Source organism: Helianthus annuus, chromosome 12 (assembly GCF_002127325.2).
Source record: "Helianthus annuus cultivar XRQ/B chromosome 12, HanXRQr2.0-SUNRISE, whole genome shotgun sequence".
Lineage (NCBI taxonomy): Eukaryota > Viridiplantae > Streptophyta > Magnoliopsida > Asterales > Asteraceae > Helianthus > Helianthus annuus.
Window position 1 is genome coordinate 60,053,219 of NC_035444.2, and position 21,710 is coordinate 60,074,928.

General features: G+C 37.4%; 1 protein-coding gene and 1 long non-coding RNA gene across 2 annotated transcripts; both read right to left on the reverse strand.

The window, feature by feature from the left end:
- Positions 1–7,742: 7,742 nt before the first annotated feature.
- On the reverse strand, positions 7,743–9,065 carry LOC110892961. The gene has a single exon (XM_022140091.1). It carries the CDS (start codon positions 9,063–9,065, stop codon positions 7,743–7,745), a length of 1,323 nt encoding a protein of 440 aa, XP_021995783.1.
- An 8,950-nt stretch (positions 9,066–18,015) lies between these two features.
- Positions 18,016–19,017, reverse strand: LOC110895068. The gene is made up of 2 exons (XR_002566882.2): positions 18,548–19,017; positions 18,016–18,204 (listed from the first exon to the last, which is right to left on the reverse strand). It is a non-coding gene; the product is annotated as an uncharacterized LOC110895068 (long non-coding RNA).
- Between the last annotated feature and the right edge of the window lie 2,693 nt (positions 19,018–21,710).

Genomic DNA, 21,710 nt, shown 5'->3' on the forward strand with positions numbered 1-21,710 from the left:
TGTTGAACCCATTGGTGATCAGTTGGACAGTGGTTACATCATTAAGACTCCTTTGAAGGCAACTACTGATGAGGTTACAACTGTAATCTCTGCTTCACTGGGAAGTCCCCAGAATGAAGAAAAAGGCACATCTGTTTCTGATGATATGGAGACTTCTCCTATTATCAAAATAAAAACAATCACTACAGGTAGCAATTTAGATGATCCTATTAAAGTAGGTGATGAATTTACTTATAAGGATTTGACGGTTAGAGTGTCTAACATTGAAACAGATGTTGCTGAAATGAAAGAATTGATTAAGCAGATGATAGAGCTTTTTAAAAGTCAACCTAGCAGACAGGGAATTGCCAATGATCTTTGGAATTCTATGCAACCCATCTTTCAAGTGCAGAGGAATTTGGCTGAAAGTAACCGCAATTTCAGTTTGGAATTTATCAGAAATTTGGTTGATGCCAGGTATAAAGACGCACAGGCAGATATTATGAACATTAAGGAACATCTGTTGGAACTTACTGGCTCCACTTCTACATCAATCTTTGAGAAAGATGATGATGATGATGATAATGATGCCAAAAAGGGGGAGAAAGATTCATTGAGAAAGTTGCCACCAGATTCAAAAGCTAATACTACAGAAATTGTATTGCCTGCTCAACCTAAATCCCAACCTTCTCCAAAAAAACCACTACAAAAGAAGGAGAAAATACCTTCCACACCATCATCACCCATTTTGTCAATAGATGTTGGGAACACAAAAGTATCAGCAGATGTTTACCAAACAGCTGCTGAGACACCAGTTGTTTCAGCAGAAGTTTCTCAAACATCTGCCATGATCATTTTTACTACACCAACCACAATCCAAGCATCTCCAACATCACAAAGATTTCCCATACATTCATCTTCACTACCAAAACATTCTCCTTCACCAAAAATCATCTCCACACGTAAGAGAAAAACTCATATCGATAGAATCACAAAAATGAACAATGATCCTCTGGTAAAGCCAACTCAATCTAATTGGAAGAAAGTCAAAACAGTGGATTCAGATGAGGTATTGAAGTTTAAAAGAATGAGAGCAGAGCTTGTGGCTGCTGATTATGGTCCAGTTAGATCCATTGCCAAATGGTCTAAACTGAAAATTGTTGAGACCTACAAAAAGCTGGAAGAAGATAGAGCTGAACATTCAAATGTTTTTCAAAAGTTAGTCTATCCTACAACTGCTGCTCTGTCTCCAAAAATCGGTACTCCAAAAAACCTTCTCTCATCATCTGATTTGTCTGAATCAATTGTAAATTTAGTTAGCAGACCACAATCACCAAACTCATCTTCAATAATCCTTTGCCCAAGAAAACCAACTGATCCAAAAATATTAAAGTGGAAATCATGTTAAAAAACCCAAGTATTAACTTTGATCAAATCAGATGGTAGTGTTGAAGAGATTAAAATGGATAGTGCATATAATCTGAATGCATACGATCTCCAAGATTTGTTGGATCTTCAACTTGAGAGGGATGATGAAGAAGACATGTTCTCCGTGGACTTTGAACTACAATTCAAAGGACAAATTAGGGAGATGTTGATGAGAAATAAAAATCAGTAATAAAGAAGGGTTTTCATATCATCTGTTGTATAGGGAGATTGTTGAATCAGCATCTGTTACATTGTTTGCAGTAGCATATTTAACCAGATCACAACATGTAGCGAAGGACATGTTGCTGCGTAACAAATTCTTGAATGAGGTTTGATGTGTGTTGTTTAGGCAGGTGATCGTATGTTCTTAGTTAATGTTTGTTAAAGTTAAGTTGTATTTGAATTTTATTAAGTTTGTTAGACATCTTTCATATGTACTCTCTTTTTTGAATAAGAGAATTGAAATAATCATATGTAACTGATGAATTTTATTAAGTTTGTTAGACATCCTTTAGACATCTATTATTAAGTTTGTTAAATATCTTTTATATTTACTTATAGTTGTCTTTTAGCTATAACAGATAACACGTTTTGCTACAATATCTATACACATATCTATATGTTCTGTCAATATGTGTTATGCATGGTTTTCTAAGAAACGACCCGTGTTTGCACACGGGTCTTACCGCTAGTACTTTCTATAAAAGGAGAAATCCAAGTAACATAAGAAAAGCTGATGTGTCAGCTTGAGAGCATGTCCAACAAGGCTTTTCTTATGTCATTATTACATCATAAAGCCTAATAATATTAAAAGAGTTTAAAATTCAAAGTTGGCTCACATCCACCTTTTCAAAGGTTTGCCCATTCGTTTAAACCCTTATACTCAAAGGTCTGCCCTCATTCATAATTTAAAGTACTGATGTTTATTGAAAATTCAAAAAACTTCTTCTCACGTTCAAAATTCAAAATTCTGGCTCCACATTCAAAATTCAAAATTCAAACCATATATATTCTAATCCTATAAATAAGATATAATTATCTGGCTCCATATTCAAATCTCTCTCGCTCATATCTACATATGAATTTGGCTCCACATTCAAATTTCAATTTATCTCTCTCCTTTATATTTGTGATCATATCTCTCATGATTGAGCCGGTTAATCTTCATATACAGTTCTTTGTTCCAATATCATTGTTCCAACATCGTTGTTTCATGGAAGCTCTGTTTCACATACTCACCTTTGACCTTGGCTTTGCGGGTTATTTTAGGTTTGTGGATTCTTTTAAACTGTTGATATATGTTGATAATATTTATTTTAAGGTGTTGATATATTTCAGTTTTTTTTTTACCGAGCGAGCAGTGGGGAGTTCTTTTGCACTGTTTTTGAAGTCTGAAGTGCAGAAAGTGGAGTACTTCTTTATGATAAATGAAGAAGTTAATGGTAATTTTGAGCATATGTTTTTTTTTTGTAATTTTATTTTTGTTCTTTCGGTTTATTGATATTTAACTTTTTACTACGATTATTATATCTTTCTTTTACATTAGACTTGAAGAAATATACAAGTTAAATAACATATATGAATTTCGCTCCACATTCAAGAGTTAAAAATGTCAGCATACCCTTTTGTAGGTTCTTATGATTTAAAGTATCGGTTTATCAAGCAAGTTGAGGATCAAGTATATTAGGATAGGGCTACTGTTCAAGAGCTGAAGAGGTGTTTTGGTGATGTCTTTCTGCACTTCGGAATTCAAAAACAGTGCAGAAGCTTTTTCAATACGTTTTACTACCATTATATCCTTCTTTTACATCAGAGTTGAAGAAATATACAAGTTAAAAATGTAATCATATCCTTCTGTAGGTTCTTATGATTTAAAGTATCACTTTATCAAGGAAGTTGAGGATCAAGTATATGAGGATAGGGCTACTGTTCAAGAGCTGAAGATTATTAAATTTCGTTGTTCAGTTCTTAATGTAATTGTTGATCTATCGTCATATGTGATATGTAAATTTTAATTCTATTAATTTTTGTAGAGCATTTTATTTTTACTGATTTGAGCATCAAGAGTTGTTAGTGTTGATACCTGATATTGTAAATGTTGAGTTGCTATTGTTGCCAGCATCTGTTTGGCAAAAGATTTATCCACTGTTTAAAGGTATTGTCTGTTCTCATAATTCCTATTTTTTGTAAGGACTGTTGAGTTGCTACTGTTGCCAACATTGTTATTCCCAACAGCGGTTTCTAAAGGATTGTCAACCATGAACCCAATAGAAGTTCTGAACATTCTTAAAAAATAGGTATTTTGAAAAAAAAATTGACAAAAAGTCTTTAAAAGTCTGTTGAAAACAGCTGTTTGGCAAAAGATTATCCACTATTTAAAGGTATTGTCTCTTCTCTTAATTCCCGTTTTTTGTAACGACTGTTGAGTTGCTACTGGTGCGAACATATGTTATTCCCAACAGCAGTTTACAAAGAATTGTCAATGATTAACACAATAGAAGTTCTGAACATCTGTTATTGCTCAACGTCTTTAAATGAAGAGGTTTTTTACTGCTGTTGATTTACCACTGCTCAACAGTTCTGAACATCTGTTATTGCTCAACAATTCTTTTTTTTGTAACGACTGTTGAGTTGCTACTGGTGCGAACATCTGCTATTCCCAACAGCATTTTCCAAAGAATTGTCAATGATTAACACAATAGAAGTTCTGAACATCTGTTATTGCTTAACGTCTTTAAATGAAGAGGTTTTTTACTGCTGTTGATTTACCACTGCTCAATAGTTCTGAACATCTGTTATTGCTCAACTGTTGATTTACCACTGTTTACAACATGTGTGTCCGATGAAGTGGTAGTATCCTTTTGAAGAAACACTAGATAAATGGTCGGAACCGAGATATCTAGGGGATTTGAATCTGCATAAAAAAGGTTGATTTCTAGTCGATCGATTCAGGTCTAACAGACCTTCTTCTCCGATAATTCTGCAAAAAAGAACACCGTTAGCCTCGCCAAGGGGAGAAGAGGGTTCTCTCCTTGACCCGACTCCGGTGTGAGAATAAGTATTGGTAATGAAGAAGAAGGTGTCTTTGAGAAGTGTGAGTAACTTGTATTCATACCTGATTTTTCTCGTATTTATAGCCGGGAGTCGTTTAAAGGCGGGAAAACCCGTTAGTGAAAAGAAGACGGAAGATGCTAACCCCGTAAGCGGTTATGCTTCCTTCCGTTAATGCTCCTTGATCCGACGGGATAGCACACGGATCGTGGTTTAGATCAAAGGCTAGGGATTGGCCACGTGTAAAGTGACTAAGTGGAGATTACTCTTCATTTACATGCATTCGTTGTGAATTTAGGGACGCTTGATATAGTGACACGTGTCCAGACGGTTGTAACCGTCTTGGTGGTGCACGATTGTATTACTTCTAGAAGATTACTGCTGTAATCTGGTGTGACACCTTATCGTGTGGAAACAGGTGAATAAATCCCAAGTCTGGGCAAATAATATCCAAGTCTGGATATTAAGCGGAAGTATCTGACTCCGGATTCTTATCATTTGTTTCGTGTAGGAAAGGCGCAAGGTTTTATGGTTCCCTTTAGGCGCAAGTGTTGACTGTTGTAGGCCTTTTAGGCCTTTCTTTTTGTGAGACCAGTGCGCGGCCGCGCAAGGTGCCAGGCTGAAAGTTAAGGTTGTGGTATGGTCCCAAGCACTTATTATGAGGTTTTTGGGACCTTACCCCTTCAAGTCCCCCCAGTCTAGTGTTGTACTTATGCAAATAAGTGGAGCACTGGACTTGTGAGAGGGAAGTGCTTTTGGGCACGAAAAGAAGAGAATCTTCTATGAGAAGATTTAATTTTGTTAAAAAGGTTTTTTAGGAGAAATTGTGTCTTCTGCTCTCTTGTAATCATGCCCTGACGTGTGGTGACGTTAGTTTGCAGTAAAAATTGGTATATTTCCTTTTTATTTTGGGATTCGTAGTGGCGCTTGTCAGGCCTTATTTATGGGGATATGACGCTTGTTCCTGTAGCGCCGTTTTGAAAAGACATCTGACAGGTAATCATGCCCTTCCAGTTCCCGGAGTTATGTGCCTATATATACATGTGAGTGTTCCTCTTCTTCTCTTTGTTTGTTTCTAGAAAGATGAAGATCGGTCGTTCCCCTCGTACTCGACGTCTGTTGGATGTTCTGAATATGTTTGAGGCTGCTGAGAGTCTCTTACTTCTTGCTAGCTTACCACCATTAACAGTTACCCGAGCCGGGAAGCTGATATCTTCTGTTCATCCCTCCTTGACGGGGGTTAGCTCTGAACTTTGTCCACCGGAGATTGAAGAAGAAACCGGTGTATTGTCTGCTGAAGCCTTGATGGCTCGTTTCCCAATGCTTCAACCTGGTGGATGCGAGTTAGTATATCGTCGTCGGCAGAATCGTCGAGTTGGTCATGTTCCGACTGCTGATGCTACCGTTGAATAGGGTAGGTTTGGGAACTGTATATTCCCTTCTTTTTTGATGTTTAAGTTGGTTTTGTTTCTGAAAAATTTTTGTAAATCACTGTCGTGATTGTTGTGAATGGTTGTTTATGCTGCCTGATGATATGTATATTTTTGATGCACTGCTGTACCTGTAGGTTTTGTTTGTTTTGTATGTTTGGGTTACAATATGTTGCATATGTTTTAATTGCTTTGATCAGGTAAAGCGAATGAAAGATGGTATTGTGCTCATGTGTGAACGTTTGTCCAGAATGTGCGCTTATGTTGCGCTTTTCTCAGACTGTTCATGAGGTGTACAATGTTTACCATATTGTTTTCGCGCAAACCAAAAGAATTACATGCAATTTGTAACAAACAGTAACAAGTATGGAGATAATGTTTATATTAATAAAGCGCGAGGCTTGTAATACAGGTGCAAATAGGAAATACATTGCCTGTGAATGATTTGACCTACATGTAACACCTGCGCAGCTGCTGCGCGTTCCAGGTGTGTGGGACTAGAGTCCCGTCAATTCTTTTTAGAGTATACGCCCCTTTACCTAGGACCTCGTTAATGACATATGGTCCTTCCCATCTTGGCGCTAATTTGCCCGGCTTTTCAGCGTTTGATGCTTCATTATCGCGCAAGACGAAATCACCCGGAACGAATGTGCATATGCAGACGCGCGTATTGTAGTATTTTTCGAGTTTGGATTTGTACCTGGCCTCTGTGATAGCGGCATTCTCGCACCGTTCTTCGAGGAGGTCTAGATCCAATCTTCGTTCTTGCTCATTATTCTATTTTTTCATAGCTATCATGTGTGGTGATGGTACGCCAATCTCAGCTGGGATGACGGCTTCAGACCCATAGACTAGACTGAACGGAGTTTCGCCTGTGCTAGTCTTTGGCATTGTTCGATGCGACCAGAGGATGCTGGGGAGTTCGTCGACCCACCCTCTGCGTGTTGTCCCTAGTCGTGCTTTTATGCCGTCAACGATCTGTTTATTTATACTTTCTACTTGACCGTTCGCTTGTGAATGCGCGACGGAGGCAAAATGATGCTCGATCTTCATTTCTTTGAACCACTTTTGAAGATCTTCTGAGGCGAAGTTTGTGCCGTTGTCAGAGATAATGCGCAATGGTAATCCAAACCTGCAAATGATATGTTCCCATATAAATTTGCGAATTACCATTGCTGTGGTTGAAGCCAAGGCTTTAGCTTCTACCCATTTGGTGAAGTAATCGACCGCTACAATAATGACTTTTACTGCGCCTGGCGCATCAGGGAATGGGCCAACAAGATCGATGCCCCATTGTTGGAAAGGCCAGGCGGATGTGACAGGCACTAGCGGATTTTTTGGTCGGAGTGTCTTTGGTGCATGGCGTTGACAGGCTGCGCATCTCCTTAATAAATCAACTGCGTCCATATGCATTCCTGACCAGTAGTATCCGGCGTTCATTATTTTTGCCACAACCATGCGCGGTCCCGCGTGTATTCCACATAAACCTTCATGGATTTCTCTGACCAGGTATTGAGCATCTGTTTTTTCGACACAGCGTAATAATGGTCCCATGAATGACTTTCGGTAAAGGACGCCATCCGCCATTTCGTAATTTATCGCTTTGTGTTGGAGTTTTCGGGCTTCTACTTTTCCTTCCGGGAGTTTCCCGTGTTGTAGGTATAAGATGATCGGAGACATCCAGGATGGATTACCAACCTCTATAACGTTTACTTGCTTGAGATGGATTGATGGGTTAGACAATACCTCTATGCGCACTTCTTTTGCTAGGTGCTTGAAGCTGGTAGCGGCTAATTTGCTAAGCGCGTCTGCGTGCTTATTTTCGCTTCTGTTTATATGGTTAACCCTGAATGTCTAGAATTGGCTGATTAACATCCGTGCTTGTTCAAGGTATAATGCCATAGCTTCTCCTTTTGCATCATAGTGACCGTTAACTTGCTCGGCTACTAGTTTTGAATCAACGTTGGCCTCAAGGTTTCTTGCCCCCATTTTGAGCGCTAGACGAAGGCCTGCTAAAAATGCTTCGTATTCTGCTTCATTGTTGGTACTTTGCAAGTCTAAGCGTATGGCATATGTGAGCTCGTGATTGTCCGGACTGACCAATCGGAGGCCTGCTCCTGCTCCGTCATCATTGGAAGCGCCATCTGTGTGCAAGGTCCAGACTCTGTCATCGAAAACAGGTGTAGGGTTCTGGATTGCCTTGCATTCTTGTACTTTATCGATGGGCACTTCAGTAGCGAAGTCTGCTAGAACTTGCCCTTTGATTGCTGGTCTTGGCTTGTAAAAGATATTGTATCCTCCCAGCTCTATGGCCCATTTAGCCAATCTTCCCCCACATCGGGTTTTGACAAGATTTGGCCTAAATGATAATTTGTGAGAACCGTGATGACGTGGCCTGAGAAATGCCTGCGCAAGCGTCGGGATGCGTGCACTAGTGCTAGAACCAATTTTTCTATCATTGAGTAACGAGTTTCTGGGCCGGTGAGCATTTTGCTGATATAGTAAATTGGAGTCTGAACGTTTTCTCGTTCCACCATTAATACTGCACCTACCGCTACTTCCGCGGCTGATAGGTATAAGATTAGTGGCTCTTTTTCTTTTGGCGCAGTCAGCGTTGGTAACTGAATTAAACATTATTTGTTTGAATGCTGCTTCTGCTTCAGGTGTCCATTGAAAGGGGGTTTTCTTCCCGCAGTTTCGCAGCGTACTGATAAATGGATAAGATTTAGCCGCATGATTAGCCAAGAATCTGTTCAAGGCTGCTAAGCGTCCGGCGAGTCTTTGCATTTCTTTTATTGTTGCGGGTGAGGGCATTTGCTGGATAGCCTGTACTTTTTCTGGGTTTACTTTAAAGCCATCCCTTGTGACTATGAAGCCCATAAATTTTCCTTCTTCCATGCCGAATGAGCATTTAGTTGGGTTGAGTTTTAAGTTTACGCTGCGCAGAGAGTCGAATGTACGCTGAATATTGTTGAGCATTAAGTCTTCCTCATGGCTCATGATGATGAGGTCATCCATGTACACTTCAACTGTCTTGCCGATGTCGCTGTTGAAAACTGTGTCCATTAATCGTTGATAAGTTGCGCCAGCATTGCGCAGGCCAAAGGGCATTTTAGTGTAGCAGAAGATGCCTTTATCTGTGCGGAAAGCGGTTTTATCTTCGTCTTCTTCCTTCATCTGGACCTGATGATAACCTTTGTAACAGTCGAGAAAACACTTCCATCTGAATGATGCTAGAGAGTCGACTTTTTTGTCTATCTCCGGAAGCGCGTAACAATCTTTCGGGCATGCTTTATTCAGGTCTTTGAAGTCGACGCACATTCTCCATCCGCCACTATGTTTCTGTACCATTACTGGATTGGCAACCCATGTATGGTATTTTACTTCGCGCAAGATTCCCGCATTGAGTAGCTCTACCACTTGTTCGTCCATGGCTTTCGCTTTTTCTGCGCTAAAGCTGCGCCTCCCCTGGGCAACAGGTTCCGCTGAAGGTTTAATATTCAGGCAATGTTGCGCTATGTCGCGTGGAACCCCTGTCATGTCTGTTGGGCACCAAGCGAATATATCTTTGTTGTTGGACAACAGTGCTTTCAGTTGTATTCGTGTTGCCGGTGAAATGGCGTGTCCTAGTGAGATGGTCTGCTCTGGGTATTCTTCGTTCAGGACCCATTTCTCCGGCTCGTTTGATGCTGAAGGTTTGACTACCTTTGCTGGTGGCTCGTCGTCCACGTACATGACTTCTTTGCTTGAGTACAGAATTGCAACTCCGGTTTCCGTTGGGAACCCACATGCAGCGTGTGGGATAGATGTGATCATACTGAACTCTCTTTGTGATCTCCTTCCGAGCAGAACATCATGACGTGATGTTGCCGGCATGACCATGAAATTGACTGTAACTGTCCGTGAATGTTCGCCATCCGACAAAGTCACAGGGAAAGCTATTTGCCCTAATGGGAATACAGCTTCATTGCAGAATCCGGTGAGGGGAAAATCGACCGGTTCTAGACGTGCCTTATCATCTGGGTCAAGTTATTTAAAACACTGCTCGTATATGATGTCCATCGAGCTTCCCGGATCTACAAACATGTAGTCTGTCCGGTAATGACCGAAGATGCCAGTAATAATTACTGGTCGCTCTTCCTGAGGGCCTCCTGGAACGACGGGAAATATGACTTGTTGTTCCCTCCAATGTTGGTCATAACTTCGTTTGTTTGTCCTTCGCGATGGACCTCCTTGAATCATGTTTATTTGTTTTGGCTTAACTTTCTGATGGCTGCTATTTCTGAATTGTATTTCAATGTTACGACTAGATTAGATGTCCCCCCGACAGGGTGTTGGTGGGTCCAATACTGTAATGTTGCTTTCTTCACCAGATCTAATGTTTAGGACCTCAGATATGGCGATTTGTATAACGATTGTGTTTAAAGCAGCTTGGCATCTGTTGAACCAATGTGATGGGGATCTTTTTATGATTAGATCTGAGAAATTCTCCCTATCTGAATAACCGTTGTTGTGAGTGTTTTGGGTTGTAGAACCTTCACACTCGGATCGGGGATCTGATGAGTGGAATAATGAATCCTCTGCCATGTGCAAAACAGAGGATGAAAAGAACTAAATCGAAACGAGATGAAAACTAGAAAAACAGAGGAATCAGTGGGCGCCAATGAAGAAGCACTAGATAAATGGTCGGAACCTAGATATCTAGGGGATTTGAATCTGCATAAAAAAAGGTTGGTTTCCACTCGATCGATTCAGGTCTAACAGACCTTCTTCTCCGATAATTCTGCAAAAAAGAACACCGTTAGCCTCGCCAAGGGGAGAAGAGGGTTCTCTCCTTGACCCGACTCCGGTGTGAGAATAAGTATTGGTAATGAAGAAGAAGGTGTCTTTGAGAAGTGTGAGTAACTTGTATTCATACCTGATTTTTCTCGTATTTATAGCCGGGAGTCGTTTAAAGGCGGGAAAACCCGTTAGTGAAAAGAAGACGGAAGATGCTAACCCCGTAAGCGGTTATGCTTCCTTCCGTTAATGCTCCTTGATCCGACGTGATAGCACACGGATCGTGGTTTAGATCAAAGGCTAGGGATTGGCCACGTGTAAAGTGACTAAGTGGAGATTACTCTTCATTTACATGCATTCGTTGTGAATTTAGGGACGACTGATATAGTGACACGTGTCCAGACGGTTGTAACAGTCTTGGTGGTGCACGATTGTATTACTTCTAGAAGATTACTGCTGTAATCTGGTGTGACACCTTATCGTGTGGAAACAGGTGAATAAATCCCAAGTCTGGGCAAATAATATCCAAGTCTGGATATTAAGTGGAAGTATCTGACTCCGGATTCTTATCCTTTGTTTTGTGTAGGAAAGGCGCAAGGTTTTATGGTTCCCTTTAGGCGCAAGTGTTGACTGTTGTAGGCCTTTTAGGCCTTTCTTTTTGTGAGACCAGTGCGCGGCCGCGCAAGGTGCCAGGCTGAAAGTTGAGGTTGTGGTATGGTCCCAAGCACTTATTATGAGGTTTTTGGGACCTTACCCCTTCACCTTTGTTTGCCATGTAGATTATTGTTGGTCTTTAAATGAAGAGTTTTTTTTATATTTTTTTTGGCAGAGGTTTAAAATTTGTCCTTTCAGTTTCTTGATATTTAATTTTATAGTTTTCCCATGAAAATTTATTTTTTAAATGTGACGTGGACAGATGTTAGCCATCAGATCTTTCTAACTTCTGACACGTCAGCATTCACCTTTTCATTTTTAAACCGTTGTTTCATCCCCAAACAGAGGTTTTATTTTCTCCTGGAGTTTAAAATTCAGCAGAGCGGTTTCCACCTTCTTCTTCAACACTTCTACGTCAACCTCTCGCAACTTTCAATTCCGATCATGACTTTGGTGATGAAAAAATTGCATAACTACGTTGCTATTTTTGAGAAAACTGAGAACAATACTCTCTATCATTCGATGATTGATGTTCTTCTATCATCAAAATATAAGGTCATTCTTACCGCCGACGCTCCCATTTTCAGGAGACGCTTCGCGATTTTTGGGCTAATGCGAATATTGAAGAACAAAACAATGTGGCCGTAAGTATAACTTCAAAAGTCGGAGGTGAATCGGTTGCTATTACCCCAGTATCATATCAACAACATTTGAGGTATACGACTTGGCAGGTAAGACCTCTTTGCCGAAAAATGAGATTCAAACATACTTGAAGGGAGGGGATATGATGGAGAGTTGAATAAGGCAACTATGTTTAAAGGTAATTTTCCACCGCCGATGAAATTCCTGTCCCATACTCTCTTAATCTGTCTCTCAAATAAAACTACTTCTTTTAATGAAATACCTTTGAAAATTCAGTCATTGGGGTATGCAATTTTGACAAATACTGATTTTAACTACTCCCAAGCACTGTTTGCTGATTTGGTTGCAAATTTAAATAACATTAAAAAGGGCAAAATTGCTGCTATTAAAAAGGGCAAAACTGCTGCTATTAAAAAGGGGAAAGCTGCTGCTATTAAAAAGGGGGAAACTGCTGGTTTTCTTTTATTTCCTAGACTATTAAGCTACTACCTGCGAAAACATGTTTCTTAAAAAGCTTTTGAAAAAAGGCGAAGGTATTAAAATGAATAGTCTAACTTTTACTCACCTTATGGCTAAAGAGTCAGATGTTTTCAAAACTGAAGCAAAGAGGAATGAGGAAATTTTAGATGAGTCTACAACTGCTCCTCAAACCTCTGTTGCTGAGCCCACTACTCTTGGAGATCACAGCACTACAACCACTGCTGTGAAACCCCCACCAACAAAACTCAAAAAGACCAAAACAAAATCCAAAAAGCCCACCGAAACTAGCAAAACGGGTCCTCTGGAAGATGAGATCCCAGAGGTTAATCCCGTGACAACATAGATGTCACTACAAACCACTGTTGCTACTTCCTCACAACATGTGGAAAGATCTCAACCCATAATCCAAACTCCTCATGATTCCTCACAAAAGGAACATGTTGTATTCACAGGGACACCACAATATCATGTCATACCCTCGTATGAGAGTATACTTAAAAGCCTTTCTCCCGCGGCAATGTCTCTTTCGACAGCAATCCCTTCATCTTCCATTACACCAAAGTTTGTAACACTGCTTCAAGCTATTGACATTCAGAGTGATAGCAATCCCTTTCATGAACACTTTACTGAGAGTTTAACTTCAACAATAGCTATGTCTGAACCTTTTCAATTACCTAACCCAGAAATAGTTGAGGAGGCTACACCTCTTGAATTTCAGCAATTCTTGATGGTATTTCAAGTGGAGCAACTACTACAAATGTCAAATCCACTGATTTACATTTGGACAGTAGTTTCATCAGTCAGACTCCCTTGAAGGCAACAACTGTTGTGTCTATCAAGGTATCCACTGGTGAGTTCAAGTTAACCACGGGTGAGATCACTAAGGTAACCACTGATGTTGAGGGAAGTCCCCAGAACCAAGAACAGGGGGCATCTGCTAATGAAAATTTGGAGATACCTCCTCTTTCAAAAGCAGATACAACCACCTCTGGTGGGAATTCAGATGATCCTATTAAGTTAGGTGATGGATTAAAATACCAGGATTTGACGGACAAGATATCTAACTTAGAAACAACTGTTGCTGATATGAAAGATCAATTGAAGCAGTTGGTGGATGTTTTCAAAAGTCGACCTTCTCATCAGCAGTTATGCCAAGAGCTTTGGAATTCGGTACAACCCATTCTTGCAGCTCAAAGGGAACTGGCTGAGATTCAACTTAATTCCCACATGAAGCTAATTAGAGTTATGGTTGAAGCAAGATACAAAGACACACAAGGTGACATCAAGGGCATAAAAGAATGCATTGCAAAGTTAACTGGTACTACCCCTACACCTGTGTTTGAAAAAGACGATGAAGATGATGCTGAAAAGAGGGAAAAGGATTCCATGAAAAACTTTGGCAAACCAACACCAAGGAATCAGCCAAAACAAAATCCAAAGCCTGCCAAGCAAACTTCTGCAAAATCTCCTGGAAAATCTGATACTGGTAAGAAAAAGGGAATTGATGATTCCGTTAACAAACAGACAGATAAGGAGATTGAACGAAAACAGAAGAAGAAGCATACAAAAGAGGAAGATGAAGTGCTTAACATTGGAACTTCATATAGTAGAAAATCACAGAAAGATAACGAATCACCACCAGAAAAACTAACCACTGCTGTGAAACTCAAAACCACTGCTGAACCTAAGAAGTCAGATTCTGATACACCTAAAACAAAACTCTCACCAGAAAAACCACCTGCCAAAAAGCAGAATACAAAATCCTCATCACCACTGCCAACCTTGACTGAAACAATTGTTGATGCAACAAATGTTTCAGCATATGTTAAGACAACAACGGTTGAGACACCAGTTGTTTCAACAGTTGTTAGTCAATCTACTGATTCTACCCAATTTTAATTTCCATCACAATCAACCCTTACAGTCATGGCACATTTTTCTTCCCTAACTCCTCCTTCTCCAAAATCTATCTATTAACTGTTAAAAACTTCTGTTGCTTTCCAACAGACTTTCCTAGAAAATGTTATCCATTATATAGATACGTGCATAGATATTGTACCAAAACGTGTTATCTATTATAGCTAAAAGACAACTATAAACATAGATTATCGGTTAATATATCAGTTACATACAATTTAACTGTTTACCCAAAAAGACAATATAAACTGTTTATACACATACGTACTTCATAGAATTTGAATACAACTTAAAGTTCAACAAACGTTAACTACAAACACACAATCACCTGCCTCAACAACTTTCAGCAAAACTAAATCAAGGAATCAACAAATCTTTATTCTCTCATCAACATTTCCCGGATTTGCCCTTTGAATTGGAGCTCAAAATCTAAGGAATCAGTATCATCTTCATCTCTATCAAGCTGAAGGTTAAAAAGATCTTGGAGGTCAACTGGATTCAGACCAAGTGCATTCTCCCTTAATATCTTTTCAACACACCCATCAGACTTGATCAAAGTCAATTCATGGGTCTGTTTGTCAGACTTCCACTTTAGTATTTTTGGGTCTGATGGGTTTCTTGGGAGAAGTTTTATTTGAGAGGAGTTTGGCGATTGAGGCATGCTTGCCAACTTCTGAAGTGTTTGAGCAACTTGAGCTTGTAATTGCAACGAAGCATCATCCAATCCATATCGTAACTGATTTCTGATAGACTCTTTTCTGTGCTCAACATACCTATTTTCATCTTCCTCATCCATCAGTTGTTGTCTTTTTCTTTGGTTCAAGGCAGTGATGGATACATCTGCTGATGAGAACAACTTTTTAGATGTAACGGTCTGCCGACGTATAACAGTCCTTTCATCTTTGTATACTGGCTTTTTAGGAAGGGATGGATCTGTCTTTCTTCGCTCTTCTAACCTATTGTAAGCTCGATCAATAGACTGCTTAGTCCATTTTCCAATTTGTCTAGCAGTCCCAACCTTATCTGCTACAAGTTCTACCATTATTCTCTTATACGTCAACACTTCATCCACTTCAACCTTTTTGTATTGTTTCCAGTTGGGAGCAGATTTTGGCATTTGAGGATCTTTATTCATCTTTTCAATTCTATTAACTTCCTCATTAAGAGCCTCAAGGGGCCAGTTTTTGAAATCAGATCTGTAGGCTTCGTAAGGCTTGGTTTCCATGATAGTGTTTAAGAAATCATTTCTTAATGTCTTTTCTAGCTCAGCATTTGGTGACAGATTTGACATATTCTTACTCAGGTCTCTAGCAAAATCTTCCAACTTCTTGACTTCACCAAGACAATGTTGCATGCGAGCTGATAAATTAATGTCTCCTAGCCCTTTACACTCTTCATTTGCCTTATCTTCTGCTTGCTTGCCCTTTAGCTGAAGATATTCATAAATATTCTTTGGAGTTTCGAATCCCTGAAGAGATGGGAAGATTCTTTTAGATGGATCATCCTCTGTGTAAAATTGAGTCATTTCATCTTGAACTGCAAGCAGTTCCAGAGGGAAAGTTACTGCCAATGGGTTGATCTTTGTTGATGGAGGTGGGACGAATGGTTTGGGTGAAGTTTGAATTAACGGAGTAGCTGATAACGGAATTGGTGCGGGTATATCTTTTTCTTCCTTCTCTTCTTCATGCACCATGAATTTTCTCTTTCTTGTGTAAACAACATTAGTTTGCTATCAACATAATGGAATTGCTGTTGAATAAACCTATTGACCATTAGTGTATATCAATTTTATAATTCTCCACTAATTATTTTTTTACTCTCTGTCAATATGGGCTATGCATGGTTTTCTAAGAAATGACCCGTGTTTGCACACGGGTCTTACCGCTAGTACTATATAATAAAAGAAACCATTTTGGGGACACTTGTCATCATATTAGGCCATGTTTTATAGATATGTATTATTTTAGTTTATTCTTTTCTAATTAATTATAGATAATCCTCCTACTAAATATTATTTAGTTTAATTTCTTATGGATAATTATTATTTACTTTAATCTCCTTCTCATTTATAATATTATTTATTTAACTAATAGTGTAAATTACAATTTTGGCCCCTGTGGTTATATTACATTTACCCTTTTAGCCCAAAAAGAATTTTTAACATCTGAGACCCCAACGTCTTTTTTTCTAATCTTTTTGGCCCCTAACGTCTTTTTTCTAACCCTTTTGGCCACTAACATTTAATGGATGGGGTTAGTGTTAGGGACCAAAAGGATTAGAAAAAAAGATGTTGAGGGCTCAGATGTTAAAAAAATCTTTTTTGGGCTAAAAAGGTAAAAGTGATATAACCACAGGGGCGAAAATCGTAAATTACTCTAACTAATATTATTTATCATTTATACATTTACATAGTTTTAAATAATGAGTTGAATTTATTGAGACTTCGTTAACTAATTTTGCTACAACAAAATAATCTATTTATATCAATCTAAGTTTTTATCTATACTATACTATATAATAAAACACTAATGTGTGACACATGTCGTTCATTGTAGGTATTTATTTTATGATTTCCTCGCCTCACTTCCAAACTTATTTTATATTAATTAAATAAATAAATGAATAATGAGCTAATATTAAATTTTATCCTACTTTAAATTTCGAATACCATTCTTCTATTTTTCTAATAAAAAATTATCCGAAATTGTAAATGTTAATTTAAAACATTTTAACTAAAACAAATTATTTCTCACGAAAACCAAACTTTGTATTAATATATTAAATATTTATATTTTCACTATACAAAATTACATTTACTAACTCTTTTATTATTTGGTATATAAAATTACATTTATTTAACTCGTGTAATAAATGAGGTTTTTTAAAGATGTATTATTTTATTATTTGGTAAACAATATTACATTTATTCAACTCGTGTAATACATGTGGTTTTAAAGATATATTTTTTATTTGGTATATAAAATTACATTAATTCAACCCGTACAACACGGTTCTTATATATATATATATATATAACTTTTTATTATTTAATATATAAAATTATATTTATTCAACCCGTGCAATAAAAGAAGTTTTTAAATATATAATGTATTATTATTTAGTATATAAAATTATTTACTTAACCCGTGTAATACACGGGGTTATAATCTAGTTATTTATAATGGAATAACTTGTTAACTTTTAAATTGATCAACTATCATATGGTAACACTCAGCAATTTTGCAAAAAAGATAAATAAATAAAGAGTAAACTGCAATTTTACCCCCTGGGGTTTAGGCCAATTGGCACTCTGACCCCCTCTAACAAAATAATTGCAATTTTACCCCCCCCCCCAACGTTGATGTTCTGTCGCAATTTTACCCCCTGTCGTCAAATAACTTAACAGATCTGTTAACTGGAATGTGAAATGACTATAATGCCCTTTCATATTACCCCCTATGTTTTGTTCTATTCTGTAATATTACCCCCTGGTTCATCAAGAACTCAAACAACGATCTCTTTTACCACCACAACCACCACTGCCACCGCCATTCACCACCACAACCACCATTGTTATCAAGTAATCAAAACATAAACTGATAAACAGGATCATCATTGATTTTTGATAGGCGATAGCATAGTAAAAAAGAAATAATAACCATAACATCAAAATAGAATATAACAAGATTCAAAAGTCACATGAAAATATAGTAGTTCAGATTAATAAAGTTCAAACATAGACAATAATAGAACCCTAAAACATCTATTCCTCTTGAGCAGAATCACCAGTCTGCTGGTTGTGCTTCCTTGCATACCTCTGGTTCCTCAAGAACTTAGGGTCCATCTGCATAAAAAAAACACAAATTTAATAAATATGACATCAAACACAATTGCATACACCCTTGAATTGAAAACAAATAAACAATCGTTATCACTTTCTCTGCACCTCACTCATATATCTATCAAAACAAGCAGATAAATTGACAAATAATAGATAAAAACCTAAAATCACTATAAAAATCTTGAAAATAATCATTAAAATTCGCTAATTAAATCAGTTGAATAAATTAACTTTTCATCTAAATCTCAGAAAACTATTTCAATTTTAGATTGATAATACTCAACTTATGTACATATCAGAAGCTGGAAACAGGGTTTTAGATTGAGAAAAATGGTGAGAGTGATACCTGCTTGGCTGATGCCGCTGCTCGAGAAAGAGATTAGGGTTTTTATGGTGGACAGAAAGAAGGAAATGGGTCGTTGTCTCTATTAAAAACCCTAAATTGCAATGGACCTCTTAAATTGGGCTCTGCCAACACCATTGTTGATTGTGTGTCTGGTTGTGGATATTTTGGAACCGAAATCGGATGATAATTTGGAGTGATGAACAAAACTCCACTACCCGTGTCTTTTAAGGGCTTTTTTCCCTTTCTTCTTCATCGATTGCAGAGTGAAGGAAGGCACTTAGTGTAGATCCGATTTATTTGTGATAGATATATGAGTGAGGTGCAGAGAAAGTGATAACGATTTCAGATCTGTTCTTGTGGGTTGAAGGAAGAAGGGGGTGGGTGGTTGCGGTGGAGGAGCGGTAAAACGCCGATGGAGGTTCAGATCTGTTACTTGAAGATGATGATGATGATGATGATGATGATGATGATGGATCTGTGAGTTATTTGAAGAAGATGATGATAATTTGATTTTATAAATAATAATAATAATAAAAATAATAATAATAAATATAGGGTAAGATTATCAAGATACCCTTACCTATAAGGGTCAAACTACCGTTGACTGACGCCAGGGGGTAATATTGCGACATAACAACAACGTTGGGGGGTAAAATTGCAATTATTTCGTTAGGGTGGTCAGAGTGCCAATTGGCCTAAACCCCAGGGGGTAAAATTGCAGTTTACTCCTTTATAAACTTGTCTAACAAGAAGGTTGATAAATCAAACAAGAAAATATGAAATAAATCAACGAGTCACGTACCAATGGGGTGGTGGTCCATTGGTAAAGGCAAAATCTTTAAACACTTTGGAAGATAAGGTCTTGAGTTCAAGTATTACAGACGATAAAAATAAAAAGAAATTTGCTGTTAAAAAAAAATCAACGAGTCAAGTGTTGAAGGTGGAATTAATTACATATATCATATATATTCATTATAGAGAAATTATTTATTACACTTGCATTTCTTGGTCATAACCCCAAATCTACTAAAAAGCAAATTATTTAAACATCACTAGTCATTGATTCATTATTGAGAAATTATTTATTACACTTACATTTATTGGTCATGGATTAGGTTCAAACGTGAACAAAATCCCAAGAGTGAACTGCGTGAACTGATCTGAACCATTGATTATTATGATCTTGATATTTAAATGAGTGGCATGATTGTAATTATTAGGTTACTTTTTATTGTTTTATTAAAATCAAAAGGTTAAAAGTGTAATTAGATTAATTGGTTATTTAAAATCAGGAAACTAGATTGTTTCCATATTCTTTTATTTCATTAAATCCCGTAATTATCTATAGGTTTGTTTATCAATCTTTTGATTTCCCTTTAAAAAAACCCAGATCCTCTTTCACTCTGTGCCTCTAGATGACTGCCGGAGTATCGATCGTTGCCTATATTGGACATGAAAGCAAAGTGATCTCATTTCTTGTATAAATTTCGTCAAACACCTGTAAGTCATTTTCAATTCTACACAAAAATTCAACCAATAACAAAAAGATAAATCTTAGTGGGTACGTCAGTGGCATAAACATATAAAAACCATGAATAACATTTTACCAAAACAAGATTTTTTTTATATTTTTTATTGAATTCTGCCATCGTATAGGATTTTCCGTATGTGCCGTTCGGGTAACAGAAACATTGAGAAATGGATACGGACACGTAAATGCAGTCGAAATGGCTGAGTGTCACCGGCGGCAGCCGCAATTTGTTTTTCAGATCCGAATCGATCACCGGAGTATCAATCGTTGCCGGATGACCAGACGGAATGCAATCTATCGGGTTTGTGATTGTTTTTGCATAGTTCTCAGTTTTTGCTGCGGTAAGTTTCTGATTTTATTATATTATTAATGTGTATTTCGATTATTGTTATTGTTTTTTTTTTGGGAAAATGTAATGAAGATTGTACACAGGGTTGTACACATATATACAGGGGTGTTTTATATCTATTATGCTCTATTTGAGGCGGGTGTACACATGTGTATTCCGATTATTGGTATTGTTTTTTTGGGGAAATGTGATGAACATTGTACACTGGGTTGTACACATATGTACAGTGTGTTTTTTGTTTATTATGCTCTGTTTTGAGGCGGGTGTACACATGTGTATTTCGATTTTGCTTTGTTTTTAATGCAATGTACACATGTGTGTAACGTCTGTTTTTGTGATATCTCATAATTTTTTGTGTATTGAATGTGTAAAGTTGTTTGATGTACACTTGTTAATTATGCAAAGTATTAGTTGCTGATTTTTTTGTGCTATTATAGGAGATATCGTTAACGAGAAAAGTGGAGATGGAAGGTCGATAAGGATAATTCACGTATGAGCTTGGCTGATGTGACCCGGTTAACTAGTAATGGTATGTTTGTTTGCTTGGACAATAAGGATGATTCAGCATACGACGTGGCGAATAGTTGTAAAAGACTATGTTTTTTGTTTTTCGGATTATGTTGGGTTTATTGTTTTTACGAAACTGGAACTTTGTAATTGTATGTTTTTTTGCTTGGTTTGACAAACATTATGGAACTTGTAATTTCTTAAATATAAAATAGTTTTACAAGCATTGTTTCTATGTATGTATTATGTAGGTAGATACACATATGTACGATGCTGAGTACACATGCGTACTGTTCTATTCATATCCAAGTACACATGTGTATACCGTTGAAATATGAAGTGGATCTTAAAAATCAGAATTTGAATTCTGGTGATGAAATCTGAAAGTTACTGTTAATCTTAAAAATTAAAATTGAAATCTGGTGATTTGTTGTTTGTTTTGATAATTATCTTATTAATAAATAAAACATAATGTGGATAATGAATTTAAATTAGGAAAGATGTAACTTAATTCAATTATTAAAATAATAATTTAAATCTAATTTTTCATATAATTACAATCCTACCCTTAACAACTAAAAAGGAAATCAAGGGTCCAGATCTGTTCACGCAGTTCACCCTTGGGAGGTTGTTCACGCTGGAACCCTACCCTATCGGTCATAACCCCAAATCTACTAAAGAAGCAAATTGTATAAACATTTAACCTAATATAAAAGATTATAATTTATTAATCAGGAACCAAAATATATAAACATTTAAAATTTTACTTTAAAATT

Coding starts and splice junctions, on each gene's coding strand:
- LOC110892961 (XM_022140091.1), bottom strand. CDS start 9,065: ATGAAGGAAGAAGACGAAGATAAAACCGCTTTCCGCACAGATAAAGGC.